At 48.1% G+C, this 22,180-nt stretch overlaps 1 protein-coding gene across 2 annotated transcripts in view; it reads left to right on the top strand.

Annotated features, from left to right (window-relative positions):
* The window catches only part of Dnah8 (dynein axonemal heavy chain 8), a 225,873-nt gene extending 204,097 nt beyond the window's left edge, over window positions 1-21,776 (top strand). For both annotated transcript variants that reach the window (XM_057794552.1, XM_057794553.1), the window contains 5 exons: window positions 181-337; window positions 3,180-3,332; window positions 4,708-4,897; window positions 18,307-18,428; window positions 21,387-21,776. In XM_057794552.1, coding sequence (XP_057650535.1) covers window positions 181-337; window positions 3,180-3,332; window positions 4,708-4,897; window positions 18,307-18,428; window positions 21,387-21,674 — 910 coding nt within the window. In that variant the 3' untranslated portion in view covers window positions 21,675-21,776. The remainder of the gene's footprint in view (window positions 1-180; window positions 338-3,179; window positions 3,333-4,707; window positions 4,898-18,306; window positions 18,429-21,386) is intronic.
* Window positions 21,777-22,180: the final 404 nt, after the last annotated feature.

Below are 22,180 nucleotides of genomic sequence, written 5' to 3'. Positions count from 1 at the left end.
TCTGTGTTCTGTTCCTCTAGGTTGATGGTGAAGTTTCTTGTCTTTCCTTCTTTCTCCTTTCTTTTCTTTTTCTTATAGCTGGCTTTGTCCTAAGAGATCCCATCTGCAGTGTTAGGCTGGGTGATTATCTCTGAGGCTGGGCTTGACTTTCTTATTCTGAGCAGCCACTCTTTTCATCAGGTATCAGAGTAACACAGCGTCTGCCGTCCTGGAAACCATCACCAACATTCAACCCAAGGAGAGCGGTGGCGGCGTGGGCGAGACGCGTGAGGCCATTGTGTACAGGCTGTCAGAGGACATGCTGAGCAAGCTGCCGCCTGACTATGTGCCTCATGAGGTAAGGCATGCCCTTCCTGCGGGGCAAGATCTGGAAGTGGGGGAGAACATTTCTCCCACCCTGTACATCACATCCCATTCATGTGGAGGTCAGAGGACTCCTCACAGGATATGGCTCTCTCCTCCCATCACAGAGTCCTAGGGATCAAACTCAGGTGGTTAGCTCTGGCGGCAAGCATCTTTAAACCCTTCTTTTATGTTATAGGAGCATGTTGTTGGAAATATAGCAGTCAAGCAAAATCTGTAAATTGAGACCTAATTATGCCATTAGCGTCCACAGTACAAGTGGAGTCCCATTACTCTAGACAGCAGCTCCCAGAAAGCACTGGGAGAATCATGCAAGAGCCCACAACAAGTCTTTGATTTTATTAATCAGTTTATGCTGGAATCATAATCATGCAGGAAATACAGTCAGTGTTAAGATTATAATCTTTTCTAGGGTGCTCCCCTTCTGTTACAATTATTATTTTTTTAGTCATGAAGAAATTGTTTATGCTCTGTTGCCTGGGCCAGCCTAGAATTCTTGGGCTCAAGTGGTCCTCCTGCCTTTGCCTCCCGAGTAGCTGGGATGACAGGTGCAGTTTATACACAACAAGGTTCTCTACTAAAGCCTGCGTTGGGTGCTGGAGAGGTGGCTCAGCAGTTAGGAGAACTTGCTGTCCTCTCAGAGGGCCTGGGTTCAGTTCTCAGCATCCATGTCAGGTAGCTCACAGCGTGCCATAACTCCAGCTTCAGGGGATCTCGTTCCCTCTTCTAGCCTCTACAGGCACTTGCATGTACATGGTACGCATACATACATGTAGAGAACAGCATGTTTGTCATGCCCCTCTTGTGGTCTTTTTGTGATTTCTTGTTCCCTTAGGAGTGAATTGCTGCAGGGTAGTCATAAAGGATGCTGTATGTGTGTCCAGTCCCCTAGGCTGAGGAGTTCAGGACGGAGACAGAGCGGACCCTGTAGACATGTGGCTCAGCTGGTAGAGTGCTTGCCTAGCTGGGCAAGGCCCTGGGTTTGATTCCCGGCCCTACATGAACCCGGTGTGGTGGGGCACTCTGGAGGTAAAGGCGGGGGCATCAGAAGTTCCACACCATCCTTAGCTCTATGGCAAGTTTGATGCCGGCCCGAGATCCAATTTCTGAATAAATAAATTGAATTGAATCGAAGATTTTTTTTTAGATACTAAAATTTAGAGGTGGGAGAGACAGCTTATCAGTTATGAACACTTGCAACTCTTACAGAGGGCCTGGGCTCCCCTCCCTGGACCCATGAAGGGCAACTCAAAACCGTTTGTAACTTTAGCCCCAGGTTATCTTCTGACTGTGAAGGCACCCACCCACATATCACACACGCACGTGCGCACACACATGCATCCGCCCACCCACACATGTGCACACACCCGCACACACATAACATACACATGCACACCCCCACACACGTGTGCACACACACATACACGCACCCACACACATGCACACACATGCACATGCACACAAACGCACACACATACACACCCACACACACCCCACCCCCCATGCACCCACCCCCACACATGCACACAAACACACACACACGTGTGTACACATACATGCACCCACACACACACATGCACGTGCACCCACCCACCCATACATACACATGCACACAAGCACACACACGCACACATACACATCCACATGCACACAAACACACATACACACACACAACACACATTTTTTTTTTAAATTGTAAATGATGGCATTAGAGACACCTGATGGTATTGTGTAGGGTTGGGCCGTGGTCCTCCGCTGGCAGGCTGGACTATGATATGGGTGTGATTTGCTCTGCCCTGCTCATGTAGCTGTTTTCTGCCTTCATCCTTAACTCACTGGGAATGACACAGCAGCTGTACAGTGGAGATGCTGGCTGCTGGAACAACCTGCTCAACATCCCACGGCTCAGGAAGGGCTGTGGGCATCTCTGGCAAGAGGGTCCCTCAGCTGCCAGCCTCTGGGGGTTCTTTGGACTTATCCTTCAGTCAAATCTTCTCCTTTTTGTCTCCATCACCCTTCCATTCCCAGAACCTCTTGGACTGTGGCCATCAGAAAGTTCAAGTCCTCTCACGAGTTCCTGCTGGTATCTGTAGTCACTCTCTTCTTGACATGTGTGGCTGAACCGAGATGTGAATGTATATTGGCTTATTAATGAGTTAATTAATGATTATATTTTATTGTCCCCACAATGAGAGGCTTTGGTATTGATCTCTTTGACGTGGTCACTAAACGATATGCCAACAGGAACAAGTGACAGGCTGCTCAGTGGCTCTCCCACGAAGCCAAATATTTTCACTGATTAGATTAGGGGAAGCCATTTTTAGCCTCCACAGCCCAGGCAGCCGCGATCTGCAGTTCGTTGTATTCAGTGACTGCTCTGTAAAGATTTGGGCCGTATTAACTTTTTGTGACATTTCTAATGACAGCTCTGTAAGGGTAATGGAAACAAAAAAGTCCTGCTGTACTCTTGTGAAGGTTAGATTGCAAGAGAATATTTAGCTGACACTTAATACTTAATCATTTGGAAGAGGAAATAGGCACAATTTTATTTTAGCTTTTTAAAGAACAGTTCCAATTATCAACTAAGTACAATCAGTAGGATATAAAAATCATTTAAGTTGAACAGAAGTTTTTGAAGCTCAGAAAATGGGGGATTTAACAGCCAGCCTGGTTCTGCAAGAGGTGGTTTCTAGTTCATTGGGTCTAGTGGAGAGACATCCAGACAGAGAGAGTGGGGAACGGGACAGGCCATTTGGAAGGGAAGTGATGAATGGTTATTCTCAAAAAAATTTACTGTCTCTCCTACTCTGTTTTAGGTGAAAGCTCGTTTGATAAAGATGGGACACCTTAATTCAATGAACATATTTCTTAGACAAGAGATTGACAGAATGCAGAAAGTCATCTCCATCCTCCGTAGTAGCCTGAGCGACCTGAAGTTGGCGATTGAAGGGACGATCATCATGAGTGAGGTGGGCATCTCCCTCTTCTGGCTACTTGCTTTTTTTTTTGCATGTGTTTATCTATGTATGCACATGTTCATTTTATGTGTGGTTATACTGTGTGTGTGTGTGTGTGTGCATGTGCGTGTGTGTGTGAGAGATGTTAAGGGCAGAGGGGAACCTTAAATGTTCCTCAGTCTCCATTCATTCATTCATTCGTTCATTTGTTTATTTATTTATTGAGACAGGATTTCTCTGTGCAGCCCTGGCTGTCTTAGAACTAGCCCTGTAGACCGGGTTGGCCCCGACCTCACAGAGACAGACACCTTTATTTGTGAGGCAGAGTCTCTCAGGGGACCTGTGTCTCACCCAGTAGGCTAGGGTAGCTGGCCAGAGACCCCTAGCGTCCCTCTTGTCTCTGCCTCCCCAGTACTGGGATTGTAATGCGCACCCCCACACCCAGCTATCTTTTTTTTTTTTTTTTTTTTTTTTTGGTTTTTCGAGACAGGGTTTCTCTGTGGCTTTGGAGCCTGTCCTGGAACTAGCTCTGTAGACCAGGCTGGTCTCGAACTCACAGAGATCCGCCTGCCTCTGCCTCCCAAGTGCTGGGATTAAAGGCGTGCGCCACCATCGCCCGGCACACCCAGCTATCTTTATGTGACTCAGGACTTTGTGCTCACCAGGTAGTCAGTGTACCAACTGAGCTATCTTCATCAGTGTACCAACTGAGCTATCTTCATCAGTGTACCAACTGAGCTACCTTCATCAGTGTACCAACTGAGCTATCTTCATCAGTGTACCAACTGAGCTACCTTCATCAGTGTACCAACTGAGCTACCTTCATCAGTGTACCAACTGAGCTACTTCCCAGTGCTTCAGCAATGTTCCCCATTCATGTACTTCTAGAACCATTATTTTAAAATATGTTTTCATTTTGATATGCATGAATGTATCTCCTGCGTGTATGTATACGCACTATGTATGTGCAGTACCCACTGAGACTAGAAGAGAGCACCAGATCCCTCGGAACTGGAGTTACAGACAGTTGCGAGCCACCATGTGGGTGCTGGGACCCGAACTCAGGTCCTCCACAACAGCGGTGAGTACTTTCAGCTGCTGAGCCGTCTCTCCAGTCCACAAAACCACTATTTTTTTTAAAAAGATTTTATTGTCCATTTTAATCATGTATATATCTGTGTGTTTGTGTGTAGTTTGTACTCATGAGTGCAGGTACCTGTGGAGGCCAGAAGGGGGCACATGGTTCCCCTGAATCTGGAATTACAGGTAGTCAGTCATGAGCCACTTGACATGGATGTTGGGAACCAAACTTAGGTTCTCTGCAAGAGCAATATGTGAGCTACCCTCCAGCTCCCTCGGTCACACGTCTTACCCTCGTTTTCTTTAGAACTTGAGAGATGCCCTGGACAACATGTATGATGCTCGCATTCCTCAGCTCTGGAAGAGAGTGTCCTGGGATTCCTCCACCCTAGGCTTCTGGTTTACTGAGCTTCTAGAGAGGAACGCTCAGTTCTCAACGTGGATATTTGAAGGCAGGCCTAACGTGTTCTGGATGACTGGTTTCTTTAACCCCCAAGGTAGGTGCTCTGGGGGAGTGGGCTGACTTAGAAGTTCATGTGCAGCTGGTTGGTGACAGCTTGCTGAACATATGTTCCATAAATCCATGTGGTCCTGCCCCTGGCGCGTGCTGGGGACAGACTTTCAGAGGTCTGAGGACACTCAGAATCTCTTGACATCCTTCTTGCCATGTTGATCCTACCATGCAGTGGCCAATCCCTCCCTGTTTTCCTGTTTACCCACGTGAGTAAGCCGAGGCCCGTGGTAAAAGAGGAAAAAATACTTCTTGCAAATATTCGTCTTTAACTGTTGATGGGAAGGTCACGACAAGGCTAAGGAGATGGGCCCTCTGGGGATGTGCTTGCTGTATTAGGCATGAGAACCTGAATTTGAGTCTCAGCACTTACATCAGCAAATCCAGGCCCACTGGTGTTGGGAGGCTTCAGGCTGGAGGATTCTGGGGGCCTGTAGTCGAATTGACAAGTTCCAAGTTCAGTAAGAGACTTCATCTGAGAAAATCAAGTGGAGCCATGACCCCACTGTGAAGAGCACTGGCTGCTCTTGCAAAGGACTAAGGTTTGGCTCTCAGGACCCGCACGGTGGTTCCCCATCACCTCTAACTCCAGGTCCAGGGGATCCAACCACCCTCTCCTGACCTCTGTATTCCACAGACACACATGTGGTATACATATGCTTGGCAAAACACGCATCTACATAACACATAAACAAGGGCATCCTCAAAAAATTAAAAATACGGTGGAGATAGAGGAAGATAGTGATCTTGACTTCTGACCTCTATCCATCTGTGCACACACTGTAATGTGTGCCCATATACGCAAGTAATAAGTAATAAATAAAATAACGCCAAAGTATGAAGACACCAGAGATGTGCCAAAAATTGCTGATTTGGGTTAGAAAATTAGACTTGAAAAACTGAGTGAGCGCTGGGTGGGGGCAGGGGTGTCTTCCTCCCCTCTCCCTGGAGGTGCTCTGCTGTTCCGCATCATCTATCCTTCCATCTTGGAAACGTTCTCCAGGGAAGCTGCTGGCTTGATGCCATGGAGCTTTTAATGTCTTGAGAGCTTGGCACCCCAATAGTTTCCTCTGTCAGTGAGTTAAGAAGCATTCATTCCTATTGATTTTGGGGAGAGCCACTGTTATTCACAGCAATATGGGTAAAACCTTGTCAAAGATAATGCTGTGTGAAGGCAGCCCAATGAAAATTGCGGCACCCATGTGCATGAAGGCCAGGGATGGGCAGAATGGATGCAGGATGCTGAAAGACTGACTCAGTCTCCCTTTCCAGAAAGGCACAGTGGAACTTCTTGGTGTCTGGGTTGTACTGTTTCTTCACTGCGTGTGGGTGATGCAGCTCTTTTCCATGGTGACAGTCTACTGAGCCATACAGTCTAGACACTCAGTTACTTCTTAGAAATAGTCTAAACAGTCATCATGCCTCTAAAGTATGTATTCACTTGCCCTCTGTGAATACATGTTCATTTGCTGGATGCAGATTCTTTTTTAGATTAATTAATTGCTTATTATGTGTGTGATGGGGAAATATGTGCCACTGTGGGTGGGGGCAGTCAGAGGACATCTTTCTCTCCAGTCTTCATGTAAGTTGTGAGGATTGAACTCGGGTCATGGGGCTTGCTTAGCAAGTGCTTTTACCCACTGAGCAATCTTGCCAGCTCTGCCTTAACATTTTCCAAATTTATAGCCGAACCATGGCAATTTCTGCCTTCACAACGGTTTACACATTGTAATAGATCCAACTAATGCCCTCTTCTGGCCTCCATAGGTACTGCACTCATGTGCACAGATACAAACACATAATTAAAACTAAGAAAACGAATAATTAAATATTAATCTTATTTTAATGTGTATGTGTGGGTGGGCTCAAGTGCATGTATATGCACCATCTGTGTGCAGATGCTCACAGAGAGCGGAAGAGAGCCTTGGATCACCAAAGCTGCAGTTGCGGGCAGTTGGCAGCCACTCAGTGTAGGTGCTGGGCACCAAACCTGGATCTTCTACAAGAGCAGCCAGTGCTTTTAACCACTGAGCAATATCAGTAGTCCCTAAAATCTCTTTTGAAAAATTTGAATGTAGATGGGCATTTCAGTGCCACCCACCTCTAAGACATTCTCTACTTCTGCATCCATGGGAGACTTTTGATGTTTTCTCTCCTCGCTGCCTCTTGGAGAGTCCACACTGAATTCAAGCTGGCACCCTACCCTTTAAAGACACACACCCTTATCCTTATCTCTGATTGCTTTCTGCTTGTTGCTTAGAAGCCTGGGGGTCACCTCTTCCTGCACAGAAATCACATCCTTGTTTCCCTTTCCTCCCCTTGACACAAGGGACAAATTACTTTCCCGTTCCACATCAGTTGGCCACATCTGAAAAACAGAGAACATGGTGGCCCCTCCCCTCCTGATTGTGTTCACAGGCAGTGTCCAAACAGATAAGGATTCTCTGACATTAACAACTCATCTCCCGAGTCTTGTGTCTTCTTCCCAGGTCACTGCGATAAAAATCATCTTTTTCTTTCAGTTCAAAACATTTAAGTAAATGGCTTTAAAAATAACACCCCACACATTTAGGTAAAAGCATAGTGCTGTCTACAAAGAGGCTAAAGTTTCTCACAACCCCAGGGAGTCTGGGGTGGCGAGAGAGCTCAGAAGGTAAAGGCGCTTGCCGCCAAGGCTGGCGACCTGAATTAAAAGCCCAGGACCCATACACTGTGGACAGAGAACGAACTGCATGCAGTAAGTTGTCCTTGGACCTCCGCACGTGCGTTCCCACAATAAATATATGTAATGAATTAAAATGAAATTTCTTCACATGTGGACATTTTTATCGCCTTATTATACCCCTGGCATCGTAGACTGTGTGTGGAGTATTTCCCATCAGGCCCGTTCTCCTCGGACTTAGGTCGCTTTGAAGTCCTTGCCTATCGTAAGAACAAGTGACATCTTCCATTTGCTGCCCCCACCCCCATTAACATCCCAGCCGCACTGTTTGCAGCCACACTCACTTGTCTCCTGGCTGGCTCCCTGTTTGTTTTGCTTTGTTTTGTTTGTGGTCTGGCCTGTCTGAAGCGGCTGAGTCACTCACCACACAGCCTCACCTGGTATTCTCAGGCCCCCTTCACTGTGACTTCTGTGGTAGCTGATGAGCTCAGCCACGTGGACAGTTAGACTGGATGATTAGAATGTCAAGCTCGCTGCATTGGTGACGCTGTGGCTGTGTGTTTCAGTGGCAGGGCTTCTTAGGGGGTGGGTGTGCTCTCGGCCAGACTCTGCAGACCCAGAGAGCCTTCCTCTTTCACTGGTTTTCCCTGGCGGGTTTGAGCACGTGGAATTCTCAAACTCTTTAAGGCTGTGATTCTCAGAGCCCTCAAAGGAATTCTTTTTGGCTTTTTCCTGCCCCCCCTTCCCCCCATACCACTCTCAGGGTATCATGTACCTGTGATTTAAAGTCTAAGTCTGGTGTGCGCACACGCATGCTCATGTCCTCTATATATGGGGATGTGTCTAAACCAGTGGGGATGAATTATAAAGAGGCGGACTTCAAGCTAAGATATTGACTCCTTTGTGATACCTTCACATCAATAGCCACATTTTGTCATTTGATGCTTGGAATGACTCCTGGATGTGCTAATGACAGGATGGAGCAGGTTGGCCATGCTCCCTGGGCCTCGTACCTCTGGATTAGATTGAACCCTGCAACAACAATCATTTTCTAAATGCTTAATTCAGTCTGGAGCTTGGTGCCATTTAGTTGTCTTCTTTTTTTTTTCTTGTGTCTCCTGAAGCCATACTGTTATGGCAGATATCAATACCAGCTTACTCATTGGCATGAATCAAGATTTTTCACTTAGAGGGGCTGTTGCCGAAGCAAAGAAATGGATCATTTTAGTCCTGTTATCTTAGCTCTCTCTCTCTCTCTTTCTGTCTCTGTCTCTCTTTCTGTCTCTGTCTCTCTCTCTCACTGTGTGGGGATGGGGGTGGGGATGGGGGACGTGTGCGCGCCTGTGCACATGTTTTTCAGAGCAATGCAATTCCGAATGTTTCCTTTGAGACCAGCTCCATGGGTTGCTGTTTGTCAAGGTGGAAAGCAGGCCAAGGGTTAATAGAGTTTCAGGATTGGAAAGGAACCAGGGAAAACTTCTTGTCTCATGTCAGTTCTTCGTCTGGTTCCTCATGCCCCTGTGCCCAAATCTCAGAACTGCAGAGGGACCCACTGCACTCTGAGAAGCCTCTGCGTGGGTGACAGGTGGTGGCTCTGCCTGCCTTTGGACAAGAGGAGCCTTTAGTCTCTGGCCTTGGTCATAGTCCCAGCCACGCCCCCTAGAATTCTAGTCTTGCACATGGCTACCAACTGTCTAGTCCCTCGTAATTTGGCCAGCTATCAGGAACCACTAAAACCACTCTCAAAGGCCGCCTCCACCTAATGGCATTTCTGCTAACTTCATTCGTAGCTAGGGTGTCAAGTCTGGATTCTCTGTCTGTCTGTCTGTCTGTCTGTCTGTCTCTCGAATGTGTGCCACATGCATGTTCATGTCCACACAGGCCAGAAGGGGGCATCTGATACCCCTCCTCAAAGTGAAGTTACAGATTGTTATGAGCCACCCACTGTAGGTTCTGGGAACCGAACTCTGGTCCTCCGGAAGAGCAGTAAGTGCTGGTAACAGCTGAACCATCTCTCCAATTCCTGGAACCTCTTTTAGACCTCGGGTTCCATCCATGCACTTCCCTGGTTCTCTTCCTGCCCCTCAGCCCTCTTTGTGTCTCTGCCTTGGGGCTCGGTCTCCTCCTCTCACAGGTGTGGCCGTTCATCTCTCCCTGTTAGTGACTCAGTGCCTACAGCCAGTGTTAGAAGTTCTGTTCTCCAGTGACCTCCCCCATGACAGTCCGGTCACCTTTCCCCTAAGCCATCCTCATGAGGATTCTGCTGTCTCCGTCTGCATCATCCTCCAGAACACACAAACTTGGACCGTCCACCAAATAGCTTGAGAAGCGGGGAGCAGGAACACATGGGCCCCAGACGAGAGAGAGGGAGAAGGGAAGCTCATAAATAAGAACAGAGATTGCCAGAGGTCACGTCAGATGGGCCCCAAATGGCTGGATGGATTTCTCAGCCAGATCACAGTTGAAATAGAAGTCCCAGGGGTACAGGTGGGAGCTTGAGGGGTTGAGGGGTCAGATTCTAAGATGAGTGAGTGAATTGAGGAAGTGGAGGTGGGGAGGGAGGGAGGAGGAGAGAAAGAGAGAAGAGAGGAGAGAATTTTTTATATTGATGTGGTGGGCAGGCAGAAGACTTTGAAGAAGAGATACATCAGAGGATATGTGTAAGAAGAAAGGCTTTTCTTTCTCCTTTAATGACAAGAGAAACCCATTCAAATGGTGGTGGAGGGAAGGAGGAGAGGGTGCGGGGGTGGGGAGTCTAAGGACACCAGACAGGGGTTAGGAAAGACAGGAGGGATGGATGTGTCAGTGGAGAGACTGTGGAGGGGTGAGTGGTGCCTGCACACCTCTCGCATTGTAACAAGAGCAGCAGGGAAGGGAAGGACTGTCCAAAGATGCTGTGCTGGATGGCCATGTCGGCTTGACACAGCTAGAGTCATCTGAGAGGAGGGAGCCTCAACTGAGAAAATGCCTCCATAAGACCAGGCCTGGTGGAGGAGGGCCTAGCCCATTGTCGGTGGTGCCATCCCTTGGCTGGTGGTCCCGGGTTCTATAAGAAAGCAGGCTGAGCAAGGCACGAGGAGCAAGGTAGTAAGCAGTGCCCCTCCATGGCCTCTGCATCAGTTCCTGCCTCCAGGTTCCTGCTCTGATTGAGTTCCTGGCCTGACTTCCTTTGATGATGAGCAGCAATATGGAAGTGTTAAGCCACATAAACCTTTTCCTCCCCCAAGTTATTTTTTGGTCACGGAGTTTCATCACAGTAGTAGAAACACTGGAGACAGATGCTCACGGTGGGTAGCAGTGCAGGTTGCTGCTAAGAGGCAAAGCGAGTTGTCTGTTCTCACTTAAAGGCAGAGGCAAGATTAGAGAAAACATGGGGGGCAAGAATTTCAGGAAAGCGACAGAAGCTGGGGGAAGAGGGCTGGTGGGGACAGGGAAGGACATCAGGGGGCTTTGGAACCCACTGTGGTTCCACACAGCGGCTGTGTGGCATTGCTGGTATCCTCCAGCAGTGGGCGCTGCTGTAAGAAGAGGCTTCTTGTCTGGGTTTATCTGTGTTTGGGGCTCTGGCTTGCAGCGAAAAAGAAGGATCTAATGAGGCAGAGAAGAAAGGAGGTGGAGTTGATTTGTTACAAATGTTGTGGTTCGAGCAAGCAAGATGGCTCAGTGGCACCAAGAAGGCACTTGCCACACCACACCACACCTGCTGACCTGAGTTTGTTCCCTGAGAACTTCTCTGTGGAAGGAAAGAACTGGTTTTCATGCCATGTCCTCGGACCTTCACACAAGCTAGCCCCAACCCCCCACGCACCTGCAAAATAAAATAGAGAAATGATGAGGTCAAGAGCAGAGGGACCAGTCTCCTGGAAGGACGCTGAAGAGGGATGCTGGAGAGGAGCACAGAGGGGCTGAGGAGGTCACTCAGTAAAGTGGCCGAGATGCAAGCATGAGGACCCGAGTTCAGATGCCCGGCACCCACAAAGAAAGCTGAGTGCCTTGGCACAGACCTGTAATCCCATCACTCAGGATGCAGAGACAAGGAAGATCCATGGAACTTGCTGGCCAGGTAGTCCAGCTAAATCAGTGTACTCCAGGCTCAAGGGAGAGATCCTGTCTCAGAACGTAAGATAGAGAGAAATGAGGGAGACACATGACGTTGGCTTCTGACATTTGCATTCACACACACACACAGGCATGCACACACACAGAGGCATGCACACACACACACACACAGGCACAGACACAAAGCAGATGTATGTGGGGTACTGAGATGATTGGGGACAGGTGTCAGATATGAGGAAGGGAGGAAGGGCTGGTCGCCAGAGCCCGTGGTTGTCAGGGCAGCAGAGGCGCTCAGGATGGGTGGAGGAATGATGGGAAGGGCTTATGTGTCCAGAGTTGATTCCAGTCAGAGCATAAAGGGGGAGAGACTACTTTGTGCAGAAATGGAAAATGCCAGAGGGCATAATGGGAAGGTGTGGAGGGAGAGAAGAATTGAGACTGGAGGGGTCAAGGGAAAAAAAAAAAAACCACAGTCACTCAAGGAGAATGCTGGCTTGTCAGGAGTTAAACTTCCCAACACAGCCATTTGGGGTGGAGGGTCCCAGCCTTGCTGTGTCCGTGGGTTCTGATAGAGCCTGTCACTGAGAGGAGTGACACAGAGTACCTGTGCTCTCTAGAGGACCTGCACAGAGCCAGTTCATCCACTGACAGCCTTCCAGAGATTTCGCTTGTACTCAGAAATGTTGCCCTTCCCCTTTGTCAATCTGGCCCTTAAAACAAATGAGGGTCACTGACTGGTAAGTGGCCTGTCTGGCGAGAGCGTTTGACAGAGTGGCCGTTCTCAGGCCTGCCTTCCACGGCAGAATCACCAGGGACATTTTCAATACATACTAATGGCTGGGGCCCAAAACCAATCGTGTCTCAATCTCAGAGGTTAAGACCGCTAGACTCTGGAGTGGAGACCTCTATGATCAGTTTTCTTAAGAGCTCCCTAAGTCATTCTAAGGTGACAAGAACCTTGGCCTAAGACCCCTGATAACTGATGTGGGGGCCTCCCACAGCAGCTGCATTCCTGAGACACAGAACCCTGGGTCCCTCTCTTGACCCACCTGCCAGATCAGAACCTAGGTGTTAACTGGAGTCCCCTTCCCCTGATGATTCCTGGGACCAGTAAAATTTGAGAGAAAGGGTTGGGGAGACAGGCCGGTCAGTAAAGAGCTTGTCATGCAAATAGGAGACCCCAAGTTCAGATCCTCAGGACCCATGTAGAAAACTGGGTGTGGCTGCATGCACCTATAATCCCAGCACTGGGGTAGCAGAGACGATGGAACCCTGAAACTCAATGTCCAGAAGTCTAACCAAACTGGTGAGCTCCAGGTTCAGGGAATCCTGTCTTGAAAAATAAGGTGAGAGGGTGATTGAGAAAGACACATGACTTCAATACCTAGTTTCCATATATGCACATACGCACGCGTGTGCACACACACACGAACACACACACACACTTGTGTGAAAAGAAACTCTACTGTAGCACTATGGATGCCTCCTCCAGCTGTTCTGGCTTCACCGCTCTGGACCAAGCTGCCCTGGCGTTTTGCATTCTCAGCCATTACCAACACCTGCCCTACAGTGTTCAGCCAGCGCTTCTGAAAGGTGCCCAGTGTGTGTTCATTCAGCTCGGCTGACCAACCTCATGGCTGCCTAATGATTTCTGTCCTTTTATTTAACTTACCAATGAACCACATTTGCTTCTCATTTGGGGGAAAAACTGCCTGTCATAAACTCTTGGCAGGGACTTCATTTCTCTTCATCTCTGAAGATGCTGCTGGGAGGTGTGGCAGCTGTTTAGACAGGAAATAACTGTGCAAGCCAAGCCCATTACAGAAGGACCGGTTCATTTACTGAAGAAAAAATGCCACCTGGGAGCCTGGAGAGACGGTTTAGTGGGGCAGAGGACTGAACTCAGATCCCAGCACCTATAGAAAAGCCAGGAATGGTGCAAACATCTGTAGCCCCGGCACTCACTGACCAGCTATTCTGAGTTGGTCAGCTCTGTGTTCAGTGAGAGACCCTGCCTCAAAAACAAACAGATAAACAAGCAAATGAGGTGGAGATCAACTGAGGAAGAGACAGCTGATGTTGAACTCTGGCCTCCAGGCACGTGGACATATGATCACACACGCACACCTGCCACCATCATTACAGAATATCAACCAACGCTTAGTAAAGCCGAGGGGCATGGCTTTCCTGCTGGTCTGTTTCTTCCATCTTTTCTAAGAGCTTGTAGGGAAGACCACCAAACACTCCGCGTCTCTCTTCGAGCCTCTTCGAGCCAGCGGATAGCACAAGTCAGGTGGCAGGAATCTACCCACTTGGGTATTAACTGACTCCTACTACGGGAATTAACACATAAAAAAAGTACTGCTTCAGGCTTGCCTTTCCACAGTGTGATCCTACATTAATACTGAGTTGTTTTTTTTAAAAAAATAATGAACTTGACGAGTGTTATCAGAGTTCATTATGCTTTATGAACTCGAAGGGGAGATTTGTTTCAGCGCCTCCTCTAGACCACATGGAATGCCAGTGTTTAGTCAAAGTCACCCGTTTTTTTCGTGTGGGCGGTTAAATCTCATGAAGAATAGGTGGTTATTGCTGTCGAGGTCTCACTCCGACTGACTTTTCGATTTTTCTTTGAAAAATGGGAACATTTGAGTCACTTTCCGGGTGATTATAACTAAACTCATGCCAAAACAAAAGTGTCTGATTTCCAAGCCTTTGTGAAGAAAACCTCCACCAATTGTCCTTTAGAAACTTTGGCTCCCGCAGAAGGAGCAGACTGTAGTTTCATTAGCTTTGACATCAGTCTCCAAGAGAGACAGCCATTCATTTCTTAAAACCCAACGATTAATGTTTCAGAAAGTCCAATACGTTTGAATGTGACAAGATCGTGTCCTTCGTAGGAAGTCGGTGGGGGAATTATGGAGCCTGGACGAGCGACCGGGCCTGTAGCTCGGAGGCTGGAGCGCTTGCTTGACTCACAGCGTCCTGGGTTGCATTCCCAATGCTGCAGAGAAGGAGTGGTTTTTGAGGAGGAGGCAGAAGGATGAGGAGCTCAAGGAAGGTCACTTTTGGCTACAGATGCTATCTGAAGGTAGCTAGATTACGAGACTCCATCTCAGATAAAGGGGTGGCTAGATGCAGCATAGATAGGTTTGGACATGCATGTTTCCTTACTCTTCCGTGTTCTCTGAGTGGGAACGGCTCACAAACCATTCCCTGCCCTGGAGATAGGTTTCAAATGCGTTTGCTCACCACTGCCTTTCTTGGTTTCTGAACTGACGAGCGTCCTGGATCCCACCTGCTGGCGTGCTAAGAATGCCTCTAAAGCATCAGGATGCTTACTGTTGGAGTCTGGACAATGTAATACATGCTCCCCAGTTGGACCAGACAGGAAATAGAGTCTCCTTAACTGCACTCGAGTTCTGCAGAACTCTCTGATAATGATTAAGATCTTAGAAGCAGAAAAAAGATATTAAAGGATATATATTAAAAAAAAAAAAAAAAACCACAACCCAGCCAGCTTCCCTTCTCTTAGACACTCAGGCATGATCCTGAGAGCCACATGGGATGAGGTCAATTTACGGTTTAGTCGTGACTTAAGATGTTATAGGAAAAAAAATATCAATTACTCCACTGGTGCAGAGAAAGGTTAAGACTAGGATTAGTGACTTGGACATTATGACCTTGTAGCTTCATAATATCAGGGGTGAAATTTAAAATATCATAAGCTAAGGTCAATTTACCTCTAGACACTCAAGTTGGATATGCAGTGTCTTATAGACACATGGGTGAACACTGTGTGTTGAATTATGAAAATGACATTTTCGGCAGGAGAGATGGCTCAGCAGTTAAAAGCACTGGCTGCTCTTGCAGAGGACTTGAGTTCAGTCTCCAAAAAGTACATGGCAGCTCACAACCATCTGTAACTACAGTTCCAGGGAACCTGATGCAGTAGTCTGGCCTCTATGGGTCTCAGGGCATACAAATGGTACACATAGGTACATGTAGGCAAAACACTCATACAAATAAATCAATCCAAAAATGACATTTTAGTGGACTCGTTAGGAGGGTGAATGACAGAAGGTGACTGGAGTTATATACCACTGATCGACAAACATGCGGAATGTGTTCCTGATGTGTGGGATTTCCCCAGAGTTCAAAATGAAAGTGAGGAGCTGGGGCGGTGGATGGCTCACTGGCTGCACTTCCAGAGGGCTTGGGTTCGATTCCCAGCACCCACATGGCAGCGCACAACTGTCTACAACACTAGTTCCAAAGGATTTGGTGTCCTCTTCTGGCCTCCATGGGCACTGCATGCACAGACTTAGGTGTAGACGCGAACACCCATACACACAAAATAAAAATAAATAAATCTCAGAAAGAAAAAAAAAACCCACGAAAGTGAATGTGATGGCTTGGTGATCCGATCACCTTCTGGGACTCCAGGAAGTAGTCAGCTGCTGCTGCCAGTGACGTTCCCTTGTATTTCCTGATGACTAAGCTCATTCTGTAAGGTCGGTCTTTTCTGCTCTGGTTGATGGAGGGGCTTGACTCTCAGATTTAGTGCCCCAGATCTTGTCCTAATAGTGCTTTGAATGAGCTTTCTTAGATAGATGCAAAGGCAGACAAGTCATTGGCCTCCTCTAAGTGTCTAGTGGCTTGCCACCTCCCAAGATGCACTGGGCGGCCAGTGAAATGGCTCGTGGGTAAAGTCTTTTGCCACCAAGCTTGACAACCTGCATTAGCTTCTGGGCCCTACATGGTGGGAAGAGAGAGCTGCTTCCTGTGAGTTGCTCTCTGACTTCCATACGGATGCCACGGCACGCGTATGCACACACACATGCACACTTGCACATAAATAAATATAATAAAATGCATTTTAGAAGAAGCAGCAAGAACTCCGACCTGAGAAACCAAGCTTCTAGCTTTGTTTGTACTGTCTTTATCTGTAACCGTCGACCCCTCCGTAGCCTGGACTCCACCTCCGAGTCTTCACAAGTGCGGCTGCTCGAGCTGGTCTTGTCCTGTCTTGCAGGTTCTCACGCATCTTCACAGGCTTGTGGCCCAGGGCTGGAGAAATGACGGCTCAGCCTTGAGAGTGTGTATTGGTCTTGCAGAAGAGCCGAGTTTGGTTCCCAGCACCCATGCTGGGTGGCTCGCACCCATCTGTAGTCCTGCTCCAGTGTAATCTGGCATCGCTTGCTTTACCTCCCCACCCCACCCCCACGATGCACGTACCCATAATTAAAAACAGCAAAAACAAATACTGGGAGGAGAGTTGCAGTGAACTTCGGCTTTGCAGCCAGGACTCCCTCGACCTTTCCCACGCCACGGCCTGTGTCACGCTAATGTTCTGCCTCCCTCTAGCGCTATGATTCTCAACCCATAGGTTTGGGGTCAAAGGGCACTTTCACAGGGGTCATCTAAGACCATCAAAAAAAAGAAAAAAACCAGATATTCACATAGCTGTAGTTTGCTACAGTTATGAAGTAGCAATGAAAATAATTTTATGGTTGGGGTCACCACAGCATGAGGAACTGTATGAAAGGGTTGCAGCATTGGGAAGGTTGGAATCCACTGCTCTCAAGACAGGCTCCCTTAGACTTGAATGCAGACCCATGGGCGGTCTCTTCCACTTTGAGTCGCCTTGAACTGTGCCTGGTACACTGTGGCTGCCCTTAGGGCTGACAAATGAAAGAATGGTTTCCTCTCCATGGACTGCAGTCCCTCGGCACAGCCAGACTGGGTACCGGTCTTTCCTTCCATTCCCAGGGAGCTTAACCCCTTGCAACTTCCCCTCCGCGGTTATCAGGGACCACTCAAGAGTGCCAGGGATGGGAGATGGGGATGGAAATGACCTAAGCGCAATGCATCCATGCATAAGATTACCAAAAAATAAGCAATTTAAAAAAGAGCACTGGGGTGTATACGTCACATATTTTAACAGCTTTACGGTTTGTCTACCATTTGCACGAGAACCAGGAGATGAGCGGTATATCACAGGCAGCTGGCTTTCTGGCCAGCTTTAAAATTTGGGATCTATTTTTTTTTTCTAACATCAAATGCCACTCTCCAGAAAAAGACTTCTCTTATTGAATTGATTGGCATGATTTCAAAATACTAAGTTTAGAGAAAGGCCACAAGATGCGGAGCCACGCATTATCTTAAAATAACTGTATTATGCACATTAAAAGATGTAGCTTTCCCTTTCCGGTGTGATTGCTCTGTTTGATCAAATTGAAAGTCGGGTTCCTATTATGGTGTTTATGCCTTATTTCCTTAGACTAAATGAAATTGTCCCATTATGGCAAATAGAAGCTTCATAATGGTTTGATTCGGGTTTAATTGGAAGGCTGTTTCTCAGAATACTTTACCATTCCGGTCACACATTGAATATTGTGTTTTCCAGTAGAGACCATGAGCTGGGACTGGGTTGGAACCCTTTTAAGACTTGCAATTCTAGAAGGCTTCCAAACCAACGTCCCTCTCTCTTCATTATCTCCCTGGAAACAAACCCCTAGAAGAAATGCCCCTGGCTCTGCGGTCCTGCTCTCAGCTCCTCCCAGGATGAACAGGCAGTTTAGAGACTGTCAAGCCACCCTCCGTGTCGCTTCCTCTTTGTTTCTGAAGTGAGCTTCACCAAGAGTCTTCTCTCTGTGTCTGGCTTTCTCAAGGCTTCCTCACAGCAATGAGGCAAGAAGTGACCCGAGCTCACAAAGGCTGGGCGCTGGACACCGTGACCATCCACAACGAAGTCCTGCGGCAGACCAAAGAGGAGATCACCTCACCCCCTGTGGTAGGTGCTGTGGGGAGCTCAGGGTAGAAATCCAAGTTCAGGGTGAAATGGCCGCTGCGGGCTGGGGATGCAGTGCAGCAGACGGTCAAACAGCTGCCTAGCGCGCAAGGCCCTGGGTTCAGGCCTCAGGACCACAAAAACAAACAAAATATTGAAAACTGACCTTGGCTTCTCCAGTGAAGCCCGTCTGCTTTCCATGGAGGTTTTTCTCTGCTGTTACCAGCCAACCTCAAGGCCAGTGCCTCCCCCGTCTCTGAGTGGGAAGTTAATGGAAGGGCTAGTGACTCCCCCGGGGTGACCTTTCTTTATAAATGCAAGTTATGTACATGTTTGCTTAGACAGATATCCACGTGTCTTCCGCTCCTGTGCCGGGCTCACAGGGTCCCCCGTAGCAGCCGAGGGCCATGGAAGTCCGCTGGACTAACTTTGGGAGCTCAGTTCCTACCCTGTCTTTTCCCTCTGCGTGCTTGGGGACTCTGGGTGCAGAGCATTTGCCCTGCTGTGGAGAGAGTCGGCCCTCTGTGCCTCTGCTTTGACACACATGCTGGGCCAATTCTTTAATGATTTTGCTCTTATGTCAACCTTTCTGCAGGAAGTCACGAGGCTGTGAATGCCATCATGTAAGCCTGGTGGCAGATCATCTGACACAACACGATAAATCTTAGTCCTTCTTTTCCTCTGATTCTCTCAAGACCAAGGGGACTAGAACAGATGGATTTCCTAGCTCTGGGCCAAATTCCCTGCCTCTTTGTAGCGGGAGAACTTCCTTCCAGTCTTTGGAAGGTTCCTTATGCCTCCCCAAGTCCTCATCCCCCACACATCCCTGCCCTGTATATTTCTATCAACTGCTCTGTAAGGTAATTTAGGGCCTCTCGATGATATACTCCGAGGTTCTTGCATCTTTTGGCCACGATTGCCCTACCCCATGTCACCTCCCGGTGTGCAAGTGTTTGAGGTACCGCCTAGCTTCCTGGTACCCCAATCCGTATTTGTTATTTTAAATACTGCAGACTGGCTTACTCAAATGTTAGAATGTCTTCCCCTCACAGTTAAGGAGTTAGGAAGTCCAAACCCCACTGTAGCTCGGTTGGGAAAGTGCTGGCTTAGCAAGCTTGGAGCCCTGGCTGGATTCCCAGCAGCACATAAGCTGGATGTTATGACATCCACCTATAATCCCAACACTAAGGGGACAGAAGCAGGAGGAACAGGAGTTTAAGGCCAACCTGGGCTACATGAGACCCTGTCTCAAAACAAAACAAGCTAAATCAGTGATTGGTCGGTTTTTTCTGGAAGGAAGCCATGAGAGACAGTCTTACTTCATGACTCTCTCCTGGCGGCTGATGCCTACTGGAAGTCCTTGGCAGACTGGCTGTTCTTTCAGCTATCTCATTCCGGTGTCTACCACCACTGTCAAAAGCCCGATTCTCTAGGTACCTCTCTGTGCGACCTACACCTACACACACACATACACACACACATACACACACATACACACACACACACACACACACTCACACATGTGCCCACCTGCCATATTGGATCTAGGACCTTCCTAGACCCAGTGTGTTCATATCTGAACGCTTTATATCTACAAAACCAAACAATATGTCTGAGGTACTGGGTTGACATAAATTTGGGGTGACACTATTCTACCTGTCACATCTTCTCACTGCGACTCTTAGGGTCCCTAAATTGCAAGGGCCATAGGCAAGGACACAGTTGACTGTAGGGTAGTTCCTAGTGGTCCTCTTGTTCGTGTAATTAATTGCCAACCACGAAGTTAATGATGGGAACTCCTGTCTCCTCATTCTCTGGCTCTGCCCAGGGTCTCACTGTCAAGCCATGTGCTTCAGTTTGCGGTTCAAAATATACGGTCCTCATGCAATTAGTCCAATGAGAGAGCCCCAGGACCCTTTGCCCCAATCTCTCCATCCTTTACCGTGATCTACATTAACTTCCCCAGGCCCCATCTTCATTAGAAATAGAAAAACGGTCACCAGCCTCTACATAAATATACTTTATGAGCTTGCATGATTCTCTCCGGCCCTTTCTTGTTTTAATGAATACATGTTCTGTGGCTCCCCCATGCCCGCAAGATAGAGTTCAGTCACTTCAGCTCGGCAGATTTGTCTTCCATGGTCAAGTGCTAAGCCATTTTAGTACCTCTGAACCCTTGCCCAAGAAGTAAAGTATCTTCTCTGCCCATCCTGCCTGTCTTAGTGGAGTTGCGTCGGCCTCCTCCTCCCCATTCCCATATGTTGCCCCAGCCCTTCAGGGATCCCTTCAAGACCGTCCCCTCCGCAGTCTGCTCTGGTGGCAAAAGCCTACATGACCTTCAGTCTGAAGTCACTGCTCCTATCCCATCCCCACGCACTTCCATTATCAAATTACAAACTGTCACCTGTGCTCAGGGGTCTTGGCTTCCCTGATTTAAAAGTGAGGCCCAGGAATGCAAGTCCATTTGTAGGCAAGTATGTGGGGAGGAGAGCTGGTTATACTCTGGAGCCGCCAGCCCCCCTCCAATCTCATGCCTCTGGGGGCATTATCATCTCATTTTATCTTGCAGAGGAGATGGGGTACAGTCCAGGGTTGGCTCCGTCGCTTCAGCCTTAAGTCCCATTGGCAGCAGTTCTAAGTCACAGTATATGTTCCCAGCTTGCACCAACTCAAACTGGACTTGAGCTACCTGCAGAGGTGACTTGGCCCTCCTGTTACCCAGGTTGGCCACCCCGCATTCCAAAAACTCATAACAGGGCATTTCCACCATGCAGCTAGACTCACTGTGTGCCCCAGGGGAAAGTGTGACCTAGTTTCAATAATGCTATTTCCCCAGGGGTGTTTTCTTGTCTGTTAGTGCTTTAAGACCAGCGTGTGTTTTCTTTCTGAACTGACAGCCCTGATTACATTATGAACGTCCACCTTTCAGCACGTCCCCTTGTCTGCCCCTTGCTCTTTCAGGAAGGTGTGTATATTTATGGGCTGTATATGGATGGAGCATCCTGGGACAGGAGGAACGGGAAGCTCACAGAATCCACTCCAAAGGTTCTCTTCATGCAAATTCCTGTCCTGCACATCTTTGCCATTAACTCCACGGCCCCCAAGGACCCGAAACTGTACGTGTGTCCGATCTACAAGAAACCCAGACGCACCGATCTCACCTTCATCACCGTGGTGTACCTGCGCACAGTGCTGTCCCCGGATCACTGGATCCTGAGGGGGGTGGCCCTCCTGTGTGACATCAAGTAAGTTCATTTCTTCCTGCCATGGGCAGCAGAAGAACCACATAGAAGCCCAGCCGTTGAGAGGCTCAGACAGTTTGTCTTTCCTTCCTGGTAGGCCCTTCATTACTCTCCCTCAATTAAACAGTTGACACCTCTCCTGGTGTGTGCCCGTTTGTTCCCCTCGTATCACTATTCCAAGAACCATTCCGAATTCATGCTTCTGATTCTAAGAACTCACATTATGCTATAATTACTTTTGAAAGATAAACTCCTGTCTTCACGTTAGAATACTTTTTAGAAGGCTTGCACTTGAAAAGTCGAAAACGGGGTGTTGATAGGATCCATCCTAACAGGACCCCAGCAGAAAGAACTTTTTCCTCCAATGAAAAGCACTCCTGGGCTGGTAAGAGGGCTCAGTGGGGAAAGGCACTGTCACCAAGCTTAACGACATGAGTTGGACACAAAGGAAAGAAAAGACCAACTCCTACGAGTTGTACTCTGAGCTACACATATGCACTGTGAGACATGCAT

Source organism: Chionomys nivalis, chromosome 19, assembly GCF_950005125.1.
Source record: "Chionomys nivalis chromosome 19, mChiNiv1.1, whole genome shotgun sequence".
Classification (NCBI taxonomy): Eukaryota; Metazoa; Chordata; class Mammalia; order Rodentia; family Cricetidae; genus Chionomys; species Chionomys nivalis.
This window is presented reverse-complemented; position numbering and strand designations above follow the sequence as displayed.